The following is a 23,041-nucleotide window of genomic DNA, read 5'->3' on the forward strand; positions in this document are numbered from 1 at the left end:
CAGCAGCGATGGATTCTCAAAGCTGTTTGCGACTCACTAAAAACCCAGAAACCACATAAGGAAGAGATTGAGCCTGGTGGTTTTAATGGGATGTTGAATGGTTCCATAAGGAAGAACTTAAACAAAAATATAATAGAGAATACCCATAGGAATACACAGGGCTCGAAGAAAATGCATGGGGAAGCTCATTGTAGGGCTGGGCCAACTGAATTTTGTGGGTATGCTTGCGCCTACTTGGACAACTCCAGTAGAGTTTCTGATGTCCGTTTCTGGCGCGGTCTTAACCGCTCCGTCCGTCGCTCTGTCGCCGCGTGTGAGTCGTGTGAATGCCGGAAATGAACCAGCGGTACATCCTGCTCTTCCGCTGCAGCCTCTGTACATGCCGATCGACCTTTTTTGTGCGTTGGCGTTGACCTTGTCGGGCCATTTTCTATATTGAATGCCGGAAATAGGTTCATTCCCGTCGCTACGGCCTGCACAACCCGCTACGTCATTACAAGAGCCCTACACCAAGTGCGCTACTGACGTCGTTGACTTCTTGCTTCACGACGTTATCTTACACCACGGAGCACCTCGTAAGCTTCTCACCTCTCGCGGACGATACTTCCTTGCCAAGGTCATCGACGACTTACTTCAATCATGTTCCACTAAACACAAGCTTGCTACAGCCTACCACCCTGAAACAAACTGTCTTACTGAACGCCTGAACGGGACCATAACTGACATATTCGCCATGCATTTTCCCTCTGATCATCGCGACTGAGACGCGGCTCTACCATTTGTCACGGTTACTTATAGTTCCTCGCGCCACGACACATCTGGCTGGTTACCCTTCGACCTTCTATTCGGCCGTGAATTTACCTTACCTTTAGAGCATCTGCTTTGCACCACACTCGCCTCGCCGAAAGAATAGACTCGTGAAGCCATAGTCACAGCGGCCCAAGCACGCCATATTGCCCGCCTTCATCTCCGAGCTTCACAGACATGTCAGAAGTTACATTACGACCAACGCCATGACGACGCGGACAACGAACCAGGTGCCGTTGTTCTCGTTCGGTCTCCATCTCAGCATTTCGGATCACCTGCCTCACGATACGCCGGCCCGTACTCTGCCAGGTAACCCCTGTTACAATTGAAGTCTCTGCACTCGACGGAACCGAGATTTCGCATCCCTCTGGTATCCACCGTCAGCTGCCTCAAACCATACCTTTCTGGAACAAGTGAGCAGCACTGATAAGGCGCTTATTCCGCCAGGCGTAATTTAACAGTGTGTATGGATGGAAGAAGAGGACTTGGATTCTGTTCTGAAAGACGACGAGGAAGATTTGGAACTCACGCTCTTCGACGCGCGTTGGCCTCTACGATTAGCAATAACAAATAGACGTAGTTGGCAGGACAATCGCGACGCTTTAGCAAAGTAACTATCTGATTTTGTTGCGGACATGTTGGATGGTCGTAGTAGTACAATCGTTTGGTGTCAAAATGGCTATGAAGGGTACGCCGGAATATACCTGGAGCACGGCGAAGCTCTAGGTAAATGATTTACAGAATGACCGTGTTTCTGAGCAAACAACCACCTGATGTCTTGAAAGCCGCTAGACTCTCCTGTTTAATGTGACACTGTCACGGGGCCCTTTCCGGAATTATATGAACACTTATCGCCCAAGGCAACCAATCGAACGACCGGCGACAGGCGTATGTGCTCTTCACGAACTTGTGTGGCCGAAATGCCTAAAGTTCACTGAATGTGTCGTTGAAGAACACGAAATCGTCGATTTACTGACAGAAATTTTCTCTAACTAGTGTGCGGAACCTTCATTGGCCTTGCTCTACAAGACCTATCTTCATTCAGAAATAGAATCTAGTTGACACATTTAAAGCGTTAGCCTCTCTGAGAGTGCCTCATAATCAAGGCGCATTCGGACACATCTCCGAAAGCTGTGAGCCGTTGCATCAGACGTTACACACTGTGACATAAAGTGCATCAACATACCTTCGAATACTTTATCTTACAATAAATCGAGCGTTTGAAACTTGGAACATGTAAACTTCAAGGAATGGCATGCGTGTCAGTTGGCTTTCATGTCTTCTTTTTTTTTTTTGGGGGGGGGGGCGTCCGTGTGCTTTCGTGTACATAATTTTGATGTCGCTGTCAGTTTTAATTATTTTTAATCTTATTCATTGTGCGGTACCTGTCCTTTCTTCTCCTTTTTCTTTTTTTCTCGTAGGTGTTCTTGAAACGTAAAAAACTCGGAGACGCTTAAGCTGCGCCTTTAAGTGTACAACGCGATAGCATTCAAAGATCCCTGACTGCTTCTCACGCTTCCCGGCCACTGCAGCTTACATAGCCGAAATGTTTACAGAGAAATGCTGGAGGCGAACGCTATGTACGAAGGAATGCGTAAGTCTTTCTTCTGGAATTATCTGACGCATTTTACTTTGAGGAATTCAATTATTTCCGTAACGCCTATGCCCCACGCAAAGGACCTGAGTGGTTCAGAATGCGTGATTCTGGATGATTTTTTTCATACAGACTACGCCGCCGACGCCGCATTTTCTGCGACACAGGGGCCCTTAATGCTATCGCATCAAAACAGCGCGTTTCTCCAAGAATGAACAACTTGGAAGTCAGCGCCATGTTTTCTCCCTTCTATTGTATGGTTGCTTAGTTCCACTTTTGCACTTAGTTTGACTGTGTAATTGACACGCGTGGACGTGAGCGGAACAGCTTACCGGGTAGTCCGGCGGCAGCTCGACGCTCGCAGATGCGTTCCATAGCGGAGTTAGCATAGCCGTAGTTGCTCTGACCGATGTTGCCCCGGCAGGAGGCGAGAGAGGAGAAAACGACGAAGTGGTCTAGCTCTGGGCACAAAGTGCGGGACAGCTCGTCCAAGTACCGGGTGCCGTCGATCTTGATTTTGCATACAGCTTCGAAGGCCTCGGCTGTCTGGTTCACTAGAAGCGCGTCGCGAAGCACCTGACGGAAAACGAGAGAATGTCGGGGCTTAAAGTGCCACACTGGTAGTCGCTTCCTTCAAGAAAGATGAAAGTGTTATGGGAACCTGTTCAGGCAACTGCATCTGTTCGCTGCATTCTGTGTAAATGGTTTTCGATTAAATTGCCTTGATCGCTAAAAAAAGCACTCGCATAGGCATCTTCTACTTTTAGAGAGAAGGAACGTACAATACAATAAAAGGAAATTTGGCGCCCTCACTACATACGACGATGCCAGCGTCTGTAGTGCCTTTTTTTCATGCGTGTTGTACTTTTGCTCCGCTAATATGCATCATGTTAAAGACAATACAGTTTATAGGCCATATAATCCTGACGACCTATTCGATACATCCAATCGATAAATTTCCTACGGTTACTGTAATCTCTACGCTCTTAAGCTTACGTGACACAGCGTATCTGTAGCAATACTTACAGTATTGGGAATGGGCACATTTTAACCTTATTCCGTTTGACCGAAGATTAGAGTAACCACAATAACCTCGTTGCAGGCGTCATATTGCTTGCCTCTACCATATACCACGTTTTGCTATCGCGACTAAAGTGCCACCATTTATTAGACGAGTACTGCTTTTTTTCTTGAGCTGTAATAGGTGGCAAAGCGTAGTATCACAAATATTGTAAAAGCGCAACAGTTTATTAAGGCGAAAACATTATATGTCTCATCGTCAATTAGACCTTCAACGTTCTTGAGCGAAAACCGTGTCGTAGAAGTAAAATCCTACACAATGACGACTCGGATCTAGTAATTCGTTTACGACACCGACCCAGCATCGTGTCTTACCTACATATAAATGCTCACGCAACAATTGTGATGGCTTGCGGGTCACCGTCGTCATCGTGTTAATTAAGATAGAGTTAATTCAGGCACACGAACCCCCGACCTTCGGTGGGAGTCGAGCCATCAAGCATATGTGGGAGTCGAACCCACCACCTCTGGCGTTAAGGCGAAGTTAATTAAGGCATAGGTATTTATTCCAGATTTAATTAAAGCACTCGAACCCACGGCCTTTGGTGTGAGTCGAACCTACGACCTTTAATATTAATTCGGGCGAGGTTAATTATGACACAGGTAATTAAAGTAGCGTAAATAAAGTTCTCGACCACGCGACCTTTGGTTGGAAAAACAAGTGATAAGAAGTAACGCATTCGAATGAGAATGCCAAGTAATTTAGTGAATGTCTCTTGAGCGCGCAGGCTTTCGACTTCACCCTGTTTGTCGTATGCTAAAGTTACTGCCAATTTTAGAGTATGTGCACATCAGCCTCCAGCGAGTTTTTTTCTTTTTTTCAGGGTTTTGTCATGAACACTTGAATGCCGACGAGGATTTCGTGTCATAAATGGAACATTAGCCCTCACAAGAGTCACAGATCAGGCTTCTATAGTATCGGCTAGATGTCCTTGCTGAAGTATCGCAACTGCAGTTTATCGTCACAGCAACTGATTCGTTAGTTATTAAACATACACCATTCATAGATGTTACACGCAGTCTACGTTTATAGGTTTCCTTGGCTGTGCGTTCCGCATGGATAGCACCGATAAGAACATGCTGTCAGGAAGAAAACCAGCACTGAGTGCAGCACTGCGATTTTTGTGCAAGAAACCTTTGTTGGGCGTTCGCAGTCGGAAATCACGTGCATTAGCCACGGCAAAACTCGGCGTTCTTTTTTTTTAATTTGACGGTGCGGTCTAGAAACTTTTCTCTCCGACTCGACGTGAGCATACATTATCCAGAGTACTTACCCCGCCTAGGTTAAAGATGCCACCAACAGGGCCCATGGCATCGGCTTCTTTGATGATCTCCTGAGAGCCATTCAGCGTGGAGGCATCGGCTTTGCTCACGAGGACGTTGGCCCCCGCTTCTCCCCATCGTTGCAGGCAAAAACGCTGGTATCCTGTGTTCACTCCGGAACGCGTCGTCAAGACCAGCTTTCTACATCCACGGTTCACCATCCACTCCGCGAGCTCCAAGCCGAGACCACCCAGGCCTCCGACGATAACGTACGACTTCCGTTCGTAGAATCGAGTGCGCGCGGTGGCCTTCACTATAAGTGGCGTCGCAGGTGCGGCCAGCGGCTGCGCTTCTTCAGGTCGGATCTGCACGTATTCGATGTTTGTGTTTATATTTGTGGCAGAAAGTGCTCTAAGCCCTGTTTGAGGGCTCACGACAACGAGCCTATGTGTATTCTGCTGGTATGTGCGACTATTAATTTCGGAGTGCACTCACAGCTCTTACAGGGCTGTATAGTAGAGTAGGTTAACTTCACGACAAACGTGAACAAACTCCAATAACACACATAAATACTGTTCATGGTTATTGGAACAGTTACAGTTATTCAGGTTATATACCTTATACGTGCTTAATGAAGCTGCCAGGGCGCTGTGGAGTGACCACTAGAATATTCCAATGGGCACACATTAAATGGCACGAACTAAAGCGCCGCCCACTGTGGTATCACACAGATAAACTATCTTTCACGCTCCTAACATTGCTCTGGTAGCTGATGTTTCTGAAATCTCGTCTGTCAAAATCGTTGCCAAAACGCATCACTTATTCAATGTTGCAAGTTCATTGTATCTTAACTGTACCAATTCTTGGATATTGCTTTAGATCCATTCAATGGCTAATTGAATTCAAGTAGAAAACTCTTCTCTCTATATTTATGGCATTGCGTTCATTTGCATTGATGAGAAATGATCAGTGTCACAGGCCCGGATTTTGAAAAGGCACTAGGCCAAGTTTCCCGCCTCAAGTTACTGTCTAAGCTTCTACCTATAGTAAACAATAATTCAGTACTTGCATGCATTGAAGCTTGTCTGAACTCGGTGTTGGCGTGTGATTGTTGATGATGTGTGTTCTGAACCTGGCGCATGTCGAATCGGGCATGAGGCTCACTTCTTGTGGCTCTGCTCACTGATCGCTGATCTGAAGGCAGCTAACTTGTGAATCTGATATGATATCTAAAGAATGCAAGTTAATGAGGATTTGAAAAGTGCTCGAAGTAGCAGTGTTTAATTGAAGCGGTATTCCTTTACATGCAAAGGGGTATGTGAAGTGTAGTGTAATGTGAGGTAATATGTTGAAATATTTCACATATGATGAAAATATTCAAGGTATTTCGAAACAGTTTTCTCTGTTTCATTCGCCACTGACTTCGTCAATTCAGCAGCCGCAAGGTATTAGTGGGCCATGAGCTTTGGACTTACACGACGCAGATAGTTCAGCGTTTTCGGCTGAAACAAGTAATCAATGTAATTTAAATGGAAATCGCTTTTCTGTTGTAGGCGATAGCAGAGAACGGCAGTTATTCCAGTGAAGTGTTGAAAGGGAATGTTCGCAAGCCTAAATTGCATAGGCTCAGAAAACAAATGATTTGGAAGCTTCCTCCCATGAACACAATTTAGCAACATTATCAACTACCGATTAGAGAAATCCTGCCTAAATATTTCTGGATCTACTGTCTCAATATAACGCAACTGATGTTAATGTCGTCTTCATTATGTAAGAAAACAGCTCTCCTGGCAACACACCAAAGGGAGTGAAACAAAAGTTGTATCTTGCATGAGCCAATGCTCCCAGGTACCGATAGGTCTAAATTACATGTGATAAAAAATGAATTGTGGGCTTTGATGTCGCGAAACTGTACACGTGGAAGTGCAGCGGATGCGTATTGACCCTATCCTTCTCGCGCGGACAAACATTCAAAATGCATCCCAGATCATGAGGGACGCCGTCGTGAAGGGCTGCGCGTTAACTTTGACCACCTGGCTTTCCTTAATGTGTACCCAATGCCCGACTCACGACCATGTTTGCATGTCGCGTTCATCTAATGCGGCCGCCACAGCTGGGATTGAACCCGTTACCTAGTTGCTCAGCAGCGCAACTCTAAAGCCGCTCACTGAGATTCCGCGGCGGGTGAGTCATGTATCATATTGACACGTATAAATGTTTATCTTTCACCGGTGGCCGCTTTCCACCGGCTAACAAATGTTAAACGTTATCGCTCGGCGCAGGACGCGCCTGTATCGGAAATTTCTAGGACGTTATCGATGCTTCTTTCCGTTGCCTGTTTTCACCGACGCTCAAGTTATCTGATTGTATGACCGACGCGAATTGTCTAGAACTTTTTGGAAGACACGCGGGCATCAGGGATTAATCTGGAACCTTCGATGACTCAGGTATAAAAGCCGACGCGCTTCGCCGCTGATCAGATTTTCGACGACCGCTGACTGTGTTCGCCGCTTTCGTTGTGCTTTGAGTGTAGCTTGCTTCTGTGGGCACAGGTTCGCCCAATAAAGAATCAGTTTCGTCATACACAGTTTTAAGACTGTTTACTTCCGCGTCACTACTACATGACATCTGGTGGAGGTGCTAGTGCGTTCATGCAGCGAACGCCCCCGCAAAGCCGCGATCCAAGCCCGAAACCGGAGGACAACGCCAACTTCACCAAGGACCAGCGAGCTAGCCGTAGGCAGCAAGGACCTCTGCCGGACTACGGACTTCTTCCCGAGAAGACCACAGCAATCAAGGCCAAGTCAAAGACCCTAATGGCAGCCCCAGCGTCCCCCATCCTGCTGCAACAACCGCGGGAGCCACCGACCTTCCGTGGATCATCGGCTGAAGACCCTGAAACCTGGCTGGAGACATACGAGCGGACCGCGACGTTCAACAAATGGAGTGACGACGACAAGCTGCGCCATGTCTATTTTTCGCTGGATGACGCTGCTCGGACCTGGTTTGAGAATAGAGAGACCACCCTGGTTACGTGGGACCTTTTTCGTGAAAACTTCGTGAGGACCTTCACGATCGAGAAGACGCTTGAAATGCGCGTCAGGCAATACAACCGCCGTGCCCTGACCAACTACGCCGACGCTCAAGCGCCAGGCGCCGACGACCTGCGCGAGACCATCAGAGCGGTCGTTCGCGAGGAGCTGCATAAGCTCTTTCCCAGGTCGCAGCCTCACGTGGCATCTATCGCCGATGTCATCAAAGACGAAGTTCAGCGCTCACTTGGAGTTCCCGATGTGCAGCCACAATCCCCGCAACCCCAGCGGGAAGTGCTGACCTACGCCGCCGTCGCCCGTCGTAAAGACCCCCCTCCGCGCTCGCGCCAGGGCCCCGTAACGCCGCAGTTCCGTCGTCCACCGCCGCCGCCGCCAGCACGCCCGCCCGTCGCCCAGCGCAGCTACCAGAGGAAGACGGACATATGGCGCGCCCCCGACCACCGCCCGCTCTGCTATCACTGCAGGGAAGCCGGCCATGTCTATCGCCGATGCCCATACCGCGAGATGGGCCTACGAGGGTTCCCCGTCAACGCGCCGCGTCCCGATCGAGGTGAACGACCGCGCGACATCGCCGACTACCTCGCCGGAGCCCAGTGGCAACCCCGACGACCCTCACGCTCGCCGTCACCAGGTCGCTACATCTCGCCGCATCGCCGTCAGTGCACCGGTCCCACCCGGGGCCCATCTTCCAGCCCTTACTCGGGAAACTAAAGGCAGCAACCGATGGAGGTGCGGTTGCTGTACGACGCAATGCCGAAGAGCCTCCGCCGCCGACGACGACGACGACGACGATTCGCGAATCATCACGACGAGATATCAGCACGCCGCCTAGCAACAGCCTTGACAGCACTTCGCCGCCGAAAGAAGACCTTTCGACGCGACGTAGCAGCAGCAGAGCAAGCCGACGCAGCCGTGATCCGACGCCACGAATTAACCGCAACGCCAGACGCCGGTCTACCGATCTAGACGTGCTCATCGATGGCCATAACGTCACCGCTCTCGTCGACACTGGAGCCGACTACTCCGTCTTCAATGGCCCGTTCGCCGCCAAGTTGAAGAAAGTGAAAACAGCCTGGCAAGGACTCGATATCCGGACTGCGGGAGGCCACCTAATAACGCCGACTGGAATCTGCACAGCGCGAGTCACGGTAAACAACCGCACTTACCCGGCGAGCTTCGAAATCCTGCAGCACTGCTAAGGTCCAAGTCGATAACGCTTCAACGCACAACGCGATACCACCGCATACAAGCATAAGTTACCATGCCTTGAATGTGCTTGAAGAACAAGTCACCGTTCCGCCTCGCTCCAGCGTAAAGATTTCCGTCGGCACCGAAGTGCCTGCAGACATGGAGGGCGCCATCGAGGGCGATCATCACTTACTGCTGGACCGTGAAATTTGCGTCGCTAGAGGCATAGCTGAGCTACGTGCAGGGAAAGCAAGGGTGATGCTCACGAACTTCAGCCCCGAATACAAGCACATTAACTAAGGCACCACGGTCGCCTACATCGAAGAAATAGTAAAAGCCAGCAGTGCTTTCGCCTTCACGGATTCCAGTGCACCTACAACGACGACTATAGTACCTGAACCAACATTCGACGTCAATCAGAACCTTCCCAGGCATAAGAAAGAACAACTAAAGGCTCTGCTCCTGCAATACGAGGACTGCTTCTCGTCGTCGTCAAAAGTTCGACAGACCCCTGTCGCCAAGCACCGCATCATAACCGACGAAAATGTCCGGCCACTCCGTCAGAGGCCGTACCGAGTTTCGGCGCGCGAACGCAAGGCCATAAGGCAACAAGTCGACGAAATGCTACGCGACGACATCACCAGCTGTCCAAGAGTCCGTGGGCGTCCCCGTTGTGTTAGTGAAGAAGAAGGATGGAACCCTACGTTTCTGCGTCGATTATCGTCGCCTGAACAAGATCACGAAGAAGGACGTATACCCCCTCCCACGGATTGACGACGCCTTGGATCGACTCTACAACGCAAAGTATTTTTCGTCGATGGACCTCAAAACCGGCTACTGGCAAATCGAAGTCGACGAGAGGGACCGGGAGAAGACTGCCTTTATAACTCCAGACGGACTGTTCGAGTTCAAGGTCATGCCGTTTGGTCTTTGCTCGGCGCCTGCCACTTTCCAACGTGTCGTGGATACAGTACTGGCAGGCTTGAAGTGGCAGACTTGCCTCGTCTATTTGGACGACGTCGTTGTGTTTGCCTCAAGCTTCGAAGAACACCTGCGGCGCCTTGAAACAGTTCTTCAAGCAATGAAGACCTCCGGAGTCACGTTGAAGCCAGAAAAGTGCCGCTTCGCATATGAGGAGCTCTTGTTTTTGGGCCACGTCATCAATAAGTCTGGAGTGCGCCCCGACCCTCACAAAACTGCGGCCATCTTCAACTTTCCTTCGCCAGCTGACAAGAAGGCAGTGCGTAGATTTCTTGGACTGTGCGCCTATTACAGGCGCTTCGTCAAGAATTTTTCACGGATCGCTGAGCTGCTGACGTATCTCACGAAGGCCGACGTCGAGTTCAAGTGGGAGATGCCGCAAGTCGAAGCATTTGAAGAACTGAAGCGACGCCTGCAATCGCCGCCAATACTTGCGCATTTCGACGAAAATGCCGATACCGAAGTCCACACCGACGCAAGCAGCGTAGGACTCGGCGCCGTGCTTGTGCAGAGGACTGACGGACTAGAAAGGGTTGTAAGTTACGCTAGCCGGTCGCTATCGAAGGCAGAAGCAAATTATTCCACAACAGAAAAGGAGTGCTTCGCCATCATCTGGGCTACATCAAAGTTTCGCCCCTACCTCTATGGCAGGCCCTTTAAAGTTGTGAGCGACCACCACGCCTTGTGTTGGCTAGCTAACTTGAAGGATCCTTCAGGTCGCCTCGCACGATGGAGCCTGATACTTCAAGCATTCGACATCACCGTCGTTTACAAATCCGGGCGAAAGCACGCTGACGCCGATTGTTTGTCTCGCGCCCCCGTCGAACCGCCACCACAAGACGACCAGGATGACGACACTTTCTTGGGACCCATCAGTGCCGACGAATTCGCCGAACAACAGCGAGCCGACCCGGAACTAAGGAGCCTTGTAGACTACCTGGAAGGCAAGACCGTCATTGTGCCGAAGGTGTTCAGGCGAGGATTGGCGTCGTTCTTCTTGCAAAACGACATTCTCCTAAAGAAGAACTTCTCGCCTCTCCGAGCCAACTACCTCCTCGTGGTACCCTCAGCATTGCGTCCAGAGGTTCTGCAAGCTCTTCATGACTACCCAACGGCTGGACATCTCCGTTTTTCCCGCACTCTCGCGAGGATACAAGAAAAATACTACTGGCCTCGCCTCTCTGCCGACGTCGCCCATTACGTAAGGACATGCCGAGACTGTCAGCGACGCAAAACACCGCCGACAAGACCAGCCGGACTTCTACAGCCAATAGAGCCACCTCGCCGACCGTTCCAGCAGATCGGGATGGACTTACTGGGGCCTTTTCCGACGTCGACGTCCGGGAATAAATGGATCGTCGTCGCTACGGACTACCTCACCCGCTCCGCCGAAACAAAAGCCTGGCCCAAAGGCAGTGCCGCCGAGGTAGCCCGATTCTTCGTTGAGAACATCCTCCTGCGTCACGGTGCCCCAGAAGTCGTCATCACTGACAGAGGCACGGCCTTTACGGCAGAACTAACTCAAGCCATCCTGCGATACAGCCAGACAAGCCATCGCCGCACCACCGCCTACCACCCGCAGACGAATGGCCTCACTGAGCGCCTAAATAAGACCATCGCCGACATGCTGGCAATGTACGTCGACGTCGAACACAAGACGTGGGATGCCACCCTTCCGTACCTGACCTTCGCATACAACACGGCCGTGCAAGAAACGACGCACATGGCGCCGTTCAACCTGGTCTACGGAAGGAACACGGCTACAACGCTTGACGCAATGCTACCGGACGTCGCTGACGAAGAAAATCTCGACGTTGCCACTTATTTGCAGCGTGCCGAAGAAGGTCGACAGCTCGCCCGCCTGCGCATCAAGAACCAGCAGAGGACCGACAGCCGACACTACAATCTACGACGACGCCACGTCGAGTACCAGACCGGCGACCGTGTTTGGGTCTGGACTCCGATACGCCGAGGAGGACTTAGCGAGAAACTGTTGCGTCGCTATTTCGGACCATATAAGATAATCCGACGTATTGGCGCACTGGACTATGAGGTCGTGCCAGACGGCATTTCGCAATCACAGCGGCGCCGGGCACGACCTGAAGTCATCCATGTTGTGCGTCTTAAACCTTTCTACGCCCGCTGACGACGTTAGGTACTTTGTTACTTTGTTATTCTTTTTTTTTGTTGTTGTTGTTTATTACGCATGGTTTTGTTTTCGCTTTCGTGTTTGTAGCATCGGGACGATGCTTTTTAAGGGGAGGGTATTGACACGTATAAATGTTTATCTTTCACCGGTGGCCGCTTTCCACCGGCTAACAAATGTTAAACGTTATCGCTCGGCGCAGGACGCGCCTGTATCGTAAGTTTCTAGGACGTTATCGATGCTTCTTTCCGTTGCCTGTTTTCACCGACGCTCATGTTATCTGATTGTATGACCGACGCGAATTGTCTAGAACTTTCTGGAAGACACGCGGGCATCAGGGATTAATCTGGAACCTTCGATGACTCAGGTATAAAAGCCGACGCGCTTCGCTGCTGATCAGATTTTCGACGACCGCCGACTGTGTTCGCCGCTTTCGTTGTGATTTGAGTGTAGGTTGCTTTGGTGGGCACAGAGCCCAATAAGGAATCAGTTTCGTCATACACAGTTTTACGACTGTTTACTTCAGCGTCACTACTACGTGACAATATACGGGTTTTTGTTGGCATGATACATTTGGAAAGACACAAAAAGTGCAGCGACAGCAGCCTCACCTCAATCGATTCATTTGCCCATATATTCTGATACATGCCTGAGCAGCGCCTTGTAAGTCAATTTATGAATGTAACATTTCTACTATTTCTCTTGTAGCTGATTGCGTTAAGAGATATAGAGAGAGAGATAAGTTTAATGATGCGAAATGCAGAGAGGTCGGCCTGAGGTAAATTCCTCTGGCTGATTGCGTTAAAATTTTAGAGAGGCTTATGGGAACCTGATTGCCACCGAAGCCCTGACATTGTTCAAAAGACACTCCTGCAAGGAAGTCATACCGATGCTAAGGTAAATATGACTGTAATATGGCAATGACGCCCATGTTTTGCGTTTAAATACTTATTGCTTCCTCATCCACTGGGTAATGAAAACAGCACCACAAGAAAGCTGATAACTTCTGCTCACCTCTAGCACAACTTTTCCCATGTGCTTTCCTGCAGCCATGAATCTGAAGGCCTCTTCGGCATGGTTGCTCTTGAATTGAACGGCATTCAGCGGTCGGACAACGCCCGATGCAATACCATCGCGGAGGAGTTTCATAACTTGACGTCTCTTTTCCACCACTGAAGCCGTTGTCTCCATGCAGAGACTCCAGTGTTACACCGTGGAACGTGACGCTCTTGAGGAACACCGCCATGCCTAAAGGCGAGTCCCTGGACAAGTCAAACTTTCCAATCTCCAGGAAGCGCCCACGTTCTGCCAAGCAGCGTAAACTGGCTTGGAGCTTCGCTTCGGCCAACGAATTGAGCACGAGGTCCACCCCTAGTTGGATAGAGAAGACGGGATTGCAAGCTCTAACTTTCTGCTTATAGTTTCGTATCCAAGTAATCGGAGACCAAATACCAATTCAGGTGATTACAGAACAACTGAATATCTTGGCTGCCAAACCGAACTAAGCCATGCAGTACAAATAGGTGAATACTTGTAAATGCATGTAATTAAATCTTGCATTTCTCGTTTAAGATTTCTGTGCAGTGTTCTTTTTATTCTTAATTCCAAACTATTTTTGCAAAGGGTATTTTTGTATCGATATTCAGCAGATCCATTTACTGTTTATCATAACTCTTCAAAGAACTAACATGCTGAAGATAACCAAAAACAATTTTCTTGTGAACCCATAGCATAAAATATCGTTGCGTAATCGCAGACATGGATATTAACAATGATGGTAGACCTAGAAATGCGCGTACTTAGATTTATTGCCATCAAACTGTACTTTAAGTTACATAAATAAGTGACAGTTGTGAGTGCTGATTAGGTAACTTCACTAAACGAACGTTGAGATGAAAGCTGGTAGCGCAGCTGAAAAATTAAACAGCGGCAAGAGTATCCATGGCTATGAATGCAGCTGTTTCCTAGTCGCAGAAAAATAATTTCACTAGCCAAACACTGGTGGTGTATTTTATGTGTTTACTTAATTTGGCCCAGAGCATTAAGTTCTTTCTTGCTATTTAGTAGCGATACAGGTAACATGATTAAGTTAGGATTCCCATGGCGGTGCTGTCACATGAATAAATGTGGTACCCCTTATGCTAGGCACATTGGTGGATGGTACTGCATAATTTGATATAAGGAAGGATAGTACACGTTGCGAGGCCTTTCCTATGCCTGCGTTTGTTGACAAATATTCAGCACGGTCTTATCAAATTGGGCAGGAGACATTGGACACTGCTTACTTCAAACTTCAAATACAATAATTTGTGCTATAAAGGAGTGCTTTCAGGATTACTGATAATCTAGAAGTTTTCCTCCTCATGATGTATCTTGTAATATTGTCACGGTAATAACAGCACAAACAACAACCGGCCACACAGCAGAACAGCTCCGATCGAGCAGCACGTCTTCTTCGTCACTCCCAACGGAATCCTCCGCGGCGCGCAAGATAAAGCGCAAGCAGACTGGAACTGCAGAACACACGGAAATGCACTGAATTGACGTGCCGTTATCACCCCCCCCCCCCTAGAAAGCATCAGCTCGATGCTTTTGATGTTGGGAAGGTCAGCGTGCGTAATATGGCTTCATCCTAGCCACGTGGACGATGTCCGGTTGTGGTGTACGGCGGGAGCATCGCTGTGGTGCTCTCTGGAACAACTCAGTAGGTGACGTCATTGAAGCGGTGAAGAACCCACAAAGGCCCGAAATAACGACGGAGAAGTGTCTCCGACCTCCCACGCTGCGGACGGGTCTCCAGATCCATACTGTGTCTCCGGGGCGGTAGGTAACTTTTCTGTGGGGGAGGTTGTACCGGTGAGCGTCGTAGTGTTGCCGAGAGCGAATGCGCGGGCGAGCTAGCTGACGAGCTTCCTGGGCACACTGAGCATATTGGGCAGCATCCACTGTGGTAGATGCGAAGGCGTCGGGCAGAAGCATTACGTCTAGCATTGTGGCAACCTCGCGGCCGTGAAGCAAGTGTATAGGAGTAAATCCTGTTGTTTCTTGAACGGCGGTATTTTAGGCGAAGGTTACGAAAGGAAGGGCACTGTCCCCGTTCTTGTGATCCACGTCGACATACATTGAAAGCATCTCAGCGATAGTCTTGTTGAGCCGTTTGGTTAGGCCGTTCGTCTGTGGATGATAAGCTGTCGCCCGACCATGAACAGTGCCGCTGAGGGGTCACCACTTCTTCCACTTCTTCACATCACTTCTTCACAGCCCAAAAAGTTGGGCTGTGAAAGCGGGCCCTTTGTCGGTAATAACCATTGCTGGTACACCATAGCGGAGGACGATAGCACGAATGAAGAAGTTGGCGACGTCGTTAGCAGTAGCTCGTTGAAGTGGTCTTGTTTCACAGTAACGAGTGAGATAATCTGTCGCAACTATTATTCATCCAAGCAAGTCCATTCCGATTTGTTGAAAGAGTGCCCGAGGTTGTTACACAGGTTGTAACAAGACAGGTGGTTTTATGGGCAGCCTCTTGCGCCGCTGGCAGTCTCTGCAGCTATTCACGTAGTGCTTGATGGTACGAGACAGTTTAGGCCAGTAGTACTTGTGGCGGATACGTGTGACAGTTTGCGTGAACCACAAGTGACCAGAAGGCGGCTCGTCGTGACAAGCATGCAGGGTCTTTTCTCGCATCGCAGATGGCACCACTTGAAGATCGGATTGAGAGCTGGAGTCAAAGCTTTGCTTGTACGAGACGTTGTTACGGAGTAAAAAGACGAAATTATGCGTCGGTTTGCCCGTGGTGGCTGCGTAATTTGGCCCTCAAGGTAGTCGACCAGCGGGCGAAGCTCCAGGTCATCACGCTGTCGCTGAACCAAGTGAGACGCTGTGACGGTGCAGAGGAAACTGTCGTCTTCAGTTAGTTCAGGCGGAGTTGTTTCGATAGGAGCGCGGGACAGACAGTCGGCATCTGAGTGCTTGCGTCTCCACTTATAGACAACCGTAACGTCAAACTCCTGAAGGCGAAGACTCCATCGAGCAAGGCCACCTGAGGGGTCTTTGAGACCGGCATGCAAATAACGAATGGTGGTCACTGACTACTTTGAAAGGTCTTGCGTACAAATATTGTTGGAACTTGGATATCACCCACACAACAGCTAGACATTCCTTTTCTGTAGTCGAGTAGTTCGATTCGGCCGATGACAAGGTACGACTAGCGCAGGCGATCACTCTTTCGATACCTTCTTGCCGCTGCACAAGGACGGCACCGTGACCGACATTGCTTGCGTCTGTGTGTACTTCAGTATCGGCATCTTCGTCGAAGTGACCTAGGATTGGAGGAGTCTGAAGTCTTTGTTGTGGGCCACAAAAAGGGCGATGTTGCTCGGGGTTCCAAACGAAAGCGACATTTTCCCTTGCGAGGTAATGCAAGGGCTGAGCTCTTTTGAAAAGTTTGGTACGAAGCGACGGTAATACGCGCAGTCCCAAAAATCCGCGAACCTCGCGTTCGTTCGTAGGCGGTGTGAAGGCAGCAACAGCTCGCGTTTTTTCAAGATCCGGGCGAATTCCACCGCAGCTTATGACATGACAAAGGAATTTCAGCTCCTAATAACCGAAGTGGTATTTTTCGGACTTGAGTGACAGGCCAGCCGTTCGGAGCCCATCAAGCACTGCAAGAAGACCCTGAAGATACTGCTCAAAAGTCTCCAAAGAAACGACGACGTCGTCCAAATAAACAAGACACGCTTGCCACTTAAGACCGGACAAAACAATGTCCATCATTCTTAGAAAAGTCGCAGGACCTGAGCGCAGGCCAAAAGGAAGAACCTTGAACTCAAAGAGTCCGTCAGGAGTAATAAATGCGGTCTTCTCCCGGTCACGGTCATCGACCTCGATTTGCTAATAACCACTACGCAGATCCATGGATGGAAAATATCTGGAATGTCGAAGTCGGTCCAGCGAGTCGTCGATGCGAGGAAGAGGATAAACGTTGTGCTTTGTGACGTTGTTGAGTTTGCGATAATCGACGCAGAAACGCAGTGTGGCGTCTTTCTTTTTAACTAGCACCGCTGATGACGCCCATGGGCTTGTATATGACTGAATGATGTCTTCAGCAAGCATTTGTTTGACTTGTTCACGAATGGCGTCTCGTACTTGCCCCTGTGGTGGAAGTTCTTACTGGGCTCAATGGGCTGTATTCAGGAGGTAGTCCTTGCAAGCGGCGGCTGTGGCGAAGTGCCCGGTTTTCCTCCGGAATCGTGGGAACGGTGGTAGGGACTTGAAGCGTCGGGAGGTCAAATTAGGGTACAGGATCATACCCAGCACATCCACCAATTTGTCACGGTAATAACAGCACAAACAACAACCGGCCCCACAGCAGAACAGCTCCGATCGAGCAGCACATCTTCGTCGTCTTCGTCTCTCCCCACCGAATCCTCCGCGGCGCGCAAAATAAAGCGCATGCAAACTGGAACTGCACAGCACTCGGAAATACACTGAATTGACGTGTCAATATAATTATGAAGTCTACTCTAGTATATTGCACTCTATAATTGTGAGTCTTGCTTTGGATTTGGAAACATTAGGCAGCAAAGATATGTTTGTTGCCTGTGTGCGTTGGACGTAGATTTGTAAAATTGTTATACCAAGAAGGACATCTCATGCTATGCTTTGTGAAACTTATTTCCCGTTTCTTTAGTTACGCTGTGTGGTACCGAGTAGCACTTACCTCGACCACCAGTTTCTCGGAGGATGTGTTCTTCAAAGGAAAGGTCACGCGAGTTTGCGATGTGTCTGTCTTGGAGCTGTGGGAAGCGGTTCTTGAGGAAATCTCGCTTCTCTTGGGAACCTGTAGAAATAGGGGCTGCTCAATCACACTCAGAGCAACAGAGGTTGTGGGCAGTGTACGCAAAAAAACGAAAAGAAAAAAAACTAACAAGGAATATTTCAGGGACAATGAAAGCTGACAAGCGCAAGGACATGTGTATGAGCTGCTCATAAGTTGCCTTTTCAGAAAAAAAGGAACGCGCTGCTTCCTGTGCACCTCATTTTAATCCTGAAAAAAAATACGGTAATGGTCATCGACGTCTATTTGTTTTATTTATCGCGATGCAGCCGCAAGAGTGCATGCACCTAAATGCTGTTACTTAATGCACGTATTTGAGTAATAAAGAAAGAGCTGCACTCAGCTCTTCCCGCGTGTGTGTGTGACCCCAATACTTGAATCAACGGATCGCCCCTCAGTCGCTGCTAATCGTTTAGTCAGAAATTAAAAAGGAATTATTCCATTTGTAATCCTGGAAGTCACCCAGCGAGCTAATGTGCACAAGAACAATTGACATGCCATAAATAAAACACGCCGGCAGTAGTGACAGCGCGACAAGGTGGTGTATGTTAGGTGCGAAGATACTGCAATGCAAAAAAATAATTCCTAGTATGGCAATATTGCACGTTTCAATGCAATTATAGCACTAGCGGTGCTGCATCCTGAACCTCAATACTATTGCATCTCTGATACCTTGAAAACCTTTGCGTTATATTCGACTGGCCGCGTTACACCAATCGGAACAAATTCGCCTCGTTCCATTTCAGCTAGAGCGCAGAGCACTACAATGTTTTCGCCCCATTCTACTGGTAGCCAGGCTGAGAGCTCAGAGTCCCGCTAACGTAGGAGGTGGAACTTTCGTTGTTGGTGGCGCCTGTTTTGCGTCTGATGTGTTTCTGTTCAATAAAAGCAGTCTTGTGTTACCTGCATCCCGCCTCCTGTTCTACAGATCGGCTGTGAAACGTTCAAATCAACAAGGCTCCCTCTGGTTCCATCGAAATTAAAGCGGCGTCCGCATCGCTACAATCCGAGTCGAAGTGCCATATTAACCAGTGGCATGTACCATTATTATGTTCTACGCGCCGCATATTGCTGGACGACGGCTGGCGCATAGGACTTGCGAGGTGTTCATAACGATGAGCGACCTTTGAATAAAAGGTGCGATATGGGAACAAGCTGAGCCCACATACGCGCCTGCTCAAGCACAAGAACTTGCTGGTTCGCGCGGAAATTTCGGGTAGTGGTAGCATATGACGTTGCATTTACATTAATTTATACCACCGCTTTGAGGAGCCCCTGTCTCTTACGTGTGCAGTAAATCTAAAGTGCCCGTCGCCTGCTTATTTATTGCAAAGAAACAGAGAATTCCCACAAATGTTGTAGTAAAATGAGTCTACTACGCAACTCTACATTGAGAACTAAGGCGCGAACGAGCCTGCAGTTTCATCAGGAGTAGCTGTGTATACCTGTCATGCCTATTTTGTTTATAATACTAATTGAAGCGTAGAACGGTTATGCTGTTGCCTCCATTTGTTTCTTTCCACACCAGAGAGATCACTGCGTGTGACTTGTCAAGCTTACACGAGAACTTCGCCCTTACCGACGGTGGTGAAAACGGTGCACCCCATTGCCAAAGCGATAGAGATAGCTGCTTGCCCGACACCGCCACTTCCCGAGTGAACGAGCAGCGACTCTCCTGGAAGCATATTTCCGCGCACAAGCAGAGCCAGGTAGGCAGTCATGTAAACTACAGGGACAGTTGAGGCCTCCTCGAGGGTCCAGGTTTCAGGCACCTCCAGCAGGTATTCCGTATCTGCCGACACAACTGTAGCCATGCCCTGACTTTCCACAAAACCCATGACTCGGCGACCTTGAGGGTCACGTCCTGAGAACTCTAGACCCAGAAGGCACTCGTAGTCGGCTTGGTCACCTGCGGATAAAGAGCGCAAAACAAACGCAGTATTCTTCGATTATGGACAGTAAGAAAATACACTACTCAGCACTACATTGTCATGGTCACATAGCCATAATGGCGTCTTTAGTTCGGCGGACAAATTTCCATAGGGGGCGAAGTGTAAGAAAAAACCTTTGCGTCCTCAGATTTAGCTGCAAATAAAACAGTTGGCGGTCAAACATATAGTACAGGACCCTCTGCTGCGGCGTCCCTGCTAGGTCAAGCGTAGATTTAGGACGCGAAACCATATCAATCTGTACTGTCTTCTAAACTTCTGCTATGCCAGAAGCAGAGGAAATGTCATGGTTGCGCACCTTTACTGCTACGCCTCCTCTAGCAACTATGTTATAGAAATATTCTTAGGGCTGACTTTCAATGACCGAATATCGCCGGTAGCCCCACTGAAAACGTGCATACTTCATGCGCTACTCTGGAGCGCAACGAGTTATTTTTGCAGCATTACAATGTCAAATTTATTTTACTAAGTGCAGACACCAACAGACCCAGAGACTGCAAGGCACCAGGGTCATTCCATGCTAAGTGTGCCCGACATGGCACTCGACCATCGCATATTTGGCTGATAAGATTTGTGGCTGTTTTCTGTACCACATGGACTATTGTAGCCGCGAACTTTCCGAAGAAAACTTTTTCCGTGCCGTGGTGTCCTCTCAAGTTTTATTTGCTTTTAATAAAGTGTGCATAATACATAAATTTATTGAAAATTTATATTTGTATGTTAAACCTCGAAACTTCGCGTGCGCCTTTAAGAGGCAATATTTAGACATTCAATTACAACAATGCCGAAATTTTTGTGTTCCACTGCGTATTACATATTCTCAAAAAAAACTACAGTGTCCACAATTTATTTATCGAACTCGCACTCTCCCTGACCAATCTATGTAATCTTTGTGATTTTCAAGAACGTATATTTTGGTATAAAATGGTTATGGACGGAATATGCTTCAATCTTCTCGAAAAAAATTGTGATACTATAGAAAAGCACTGAGGAAAGTCTTATCAAATAAAATTTACTTCTAGGGAAAGAAACATTTTTTTGAAGTTGGCCTTCCGTACGTACGCGGCAATGCTCCGTTGCCACTTTGCCGCACAGTACGTGGTGGCTCTTGCAAGTGACTCTCGGCACACACGGCGGCAACTTAGGAGGTGTTTGTCAGCGGCTGGTGAGGGCGTGAATTTCTTGTAGCCTTGATGTCAGGGTTGCAAGTACTGAATTTACGTTAGAATGTGAGCATGCTTGGCAGGCCCAACGAGAAATATAAATGTCGGAGAACAGCTTCGGGTAATGTTGGTGCATCGCCCTAAAGGGACATCCAAAGAACTGCGATACGCAGGTAAATGAATAAACATATCTGAAATATCAGTCAAAGGGAACAGGTGCGACTCCTCCAAATATAAGCTTGTGACAACAAGCACAGCTAGAGTGCTGTTATGTAACACATAAGATAAGAATATGTCTGTAGGATACCAAGATTTCAGTGGCGAGTTTCTGGCGCCCAAGTGAAATTTTCTCACTCAAGAAGGGAGCCTTATTTAATCGAAAACTACCCCAACACTTCGGTGAAGTATTTCGTTGAATACGACGTTATTCCCGCGAGAGCAATGTAGGCTGAACTTTGCTCGAAGTGAAACTTGCATGTGCCTTTAAAAGGAGACGCCTTGCTGAGCCTTTGTGCCAGTCCAGTTCTCTGTTCTCGAAACCTCTTGCTCGCCAACCAAAAGTATGAGATGTTTCTGACGTTGCTCTCTGCCCATGTGAATAGCTGGGCTGGCGCCAATATTGTTTCCTTATATGGCCTTGGAAGTTTGCCCTTGTTTCCAGATGTCTTATGGTCCCCTCCCCCCCCCCCCCCCGACACCGTCGCAAGCACTCTTCCCGTGCGAAGTAGCGAAAAAGTTCCATCCAGCAGAAATGCCAAAAAGCTTCAACATAGTGGCAAGGGTTGGCGATGTTTTTTTCTATTTGTATATTGTGAGGGTGCACCGTCTGAGAAATAGTGAGTCTTCGTAATTTTAGGCATGCCATTCGTCGATGTGCGGAATAGCGCTAAAATGTGTTCATGGCAATACAATGATGCTCCAGACCGTCAGTTTTTACCGAAATTTTCTTAGGAGTGGTTCCTTGTGGGGGAAATTGGGACAAAAATGGGTGGATTGTGGCTTGCGTGTTCACATAGTGATACGAATGCGGGGCATCTTGCACTACAAGCTGCAATCTTCAGCGATTTCCATCAAAATGTTTGCTTCCTGTTCTGGTAGGCTGCACTTGAGCTTTGGTCAATATAGACCCTGCTGTTTGCTGGCATAGTGTTGCGTCTTCATCTCCTTCACCATCTTCAAAAACTTTTCGCAAAACGCGTCCGGAGTCAGCAGAATTGTTTCGAGCAAGCACCGCTTGCCTTTCACCCATTGTTGCACTTCTAATGCTCCACACCCACTTTGTTAAGAGGTAATGAGTTCCGCAGCAGAGCCTCTGCCTTATGCGTTCCTGGGCAGCTGGCACACTTAACGAGTGCGCAGTTTCCGTTCTTCAGTGCACACACTGTAGTGGCGAGCAGTTCTTCCATGGTTCCTTCAAGACCCCTACATTGAAGGAACACATGCATGGAGCACCTTCTTGAAGTTCTGGTGTTCAACGAATACACAGACAGTGTGCGTTTCGCTTCCACCTGCCAAAACACAGTGCGGAGGCCTCAAATTTACCAATGTAGAAAAGCCGCAGTTTAATCCAGAAGTCTTTTTAAACTCACAATGCATTTCCTTTAGTTTCAGAAGCAGCAGGCGTTCTTGTTGGCCGCGTGGCACGTCCTTTTTTTCCGCAAGACAGTAAGAAACCAACTCGTCTTCATACAACTGCCTCACTGAGCACTTTACTTGTTCATTTATTAGACGGCCCGTTTTTCTAGGTGAAGTACTGAGTAGCCCAGAGTCTGACCTCACCTTCTGCGCCTCAGGCACTTGCTGTTCCAGAGGCCCCAAAGAAATTAATGATCTCTTCTCTGGACCAAGAATCTGGTACCAGGGTCATGATTTCTAATTTCTTCTGCTTACTAGCTGCATCGGCAAATTTCTTTTTTAACCTTTAGATGAGACATACACTTAATTTGAAATGCTCGTATTTCTGCATCGCAGATGTCGATGG

At 48.5% G+C, this 23,041-nt stretch overlaps 1 protein-coding gene across 1 annotated transcript in view; it reads right to left on the bottom strand.

The window, feature by feature from the left end:
* LOC119444367 (fatty acid synthase-like) overlaps positions 1-23,041 on the bottom strand; it is a 296,692-nt gene that overhangs the window by 64,474 nt on the left and 209,177 nt on the right. Inside the window, exons 19-24 of the mRNA XM_049663302.1 lie at positions 19,528-19,857; positions 17,832-17,951; positions 13,338-13,483; positions 13,127-13,297; positions 4,756-5,109; positions 2,734-2,977 (exon numbers count right to left, since the gene is read on the bottom strand). Coding sequence (XP_049519259.1) covers positions 2,734-2,977; positions 4,756-5,109; positions 13,127-13,297; positions 13,338-13,483; positions 17,832-17,951; positions 19,528-19,857 — 1,365 coding nt within the window. The remainder of the gene's footprint in view (positions 1-2,733; positions 2,978-4,755; positions 5,110-13,126; positions 13,298-13,337; positions 13,484-17,831; positions 17,952-19,527; positions 19,858-23,041) is intronic.

Source organism: Dermacentor silvarum, chromosome 3, assembly GCF_013339745.2.
Source record: "Dermacentor silvarum isolate Dsil-2018 chromosome 3, BIME_Dsil_1.4, whole genome shotgun sequence".
NCBI classification, from domain to species: domain Eukaryota; kingdom Metazoa; phylum Arthropoda; class Arachnida; order Ixodida; family Ixodidae; genus Dermacentor; species Dermacentor silvarum.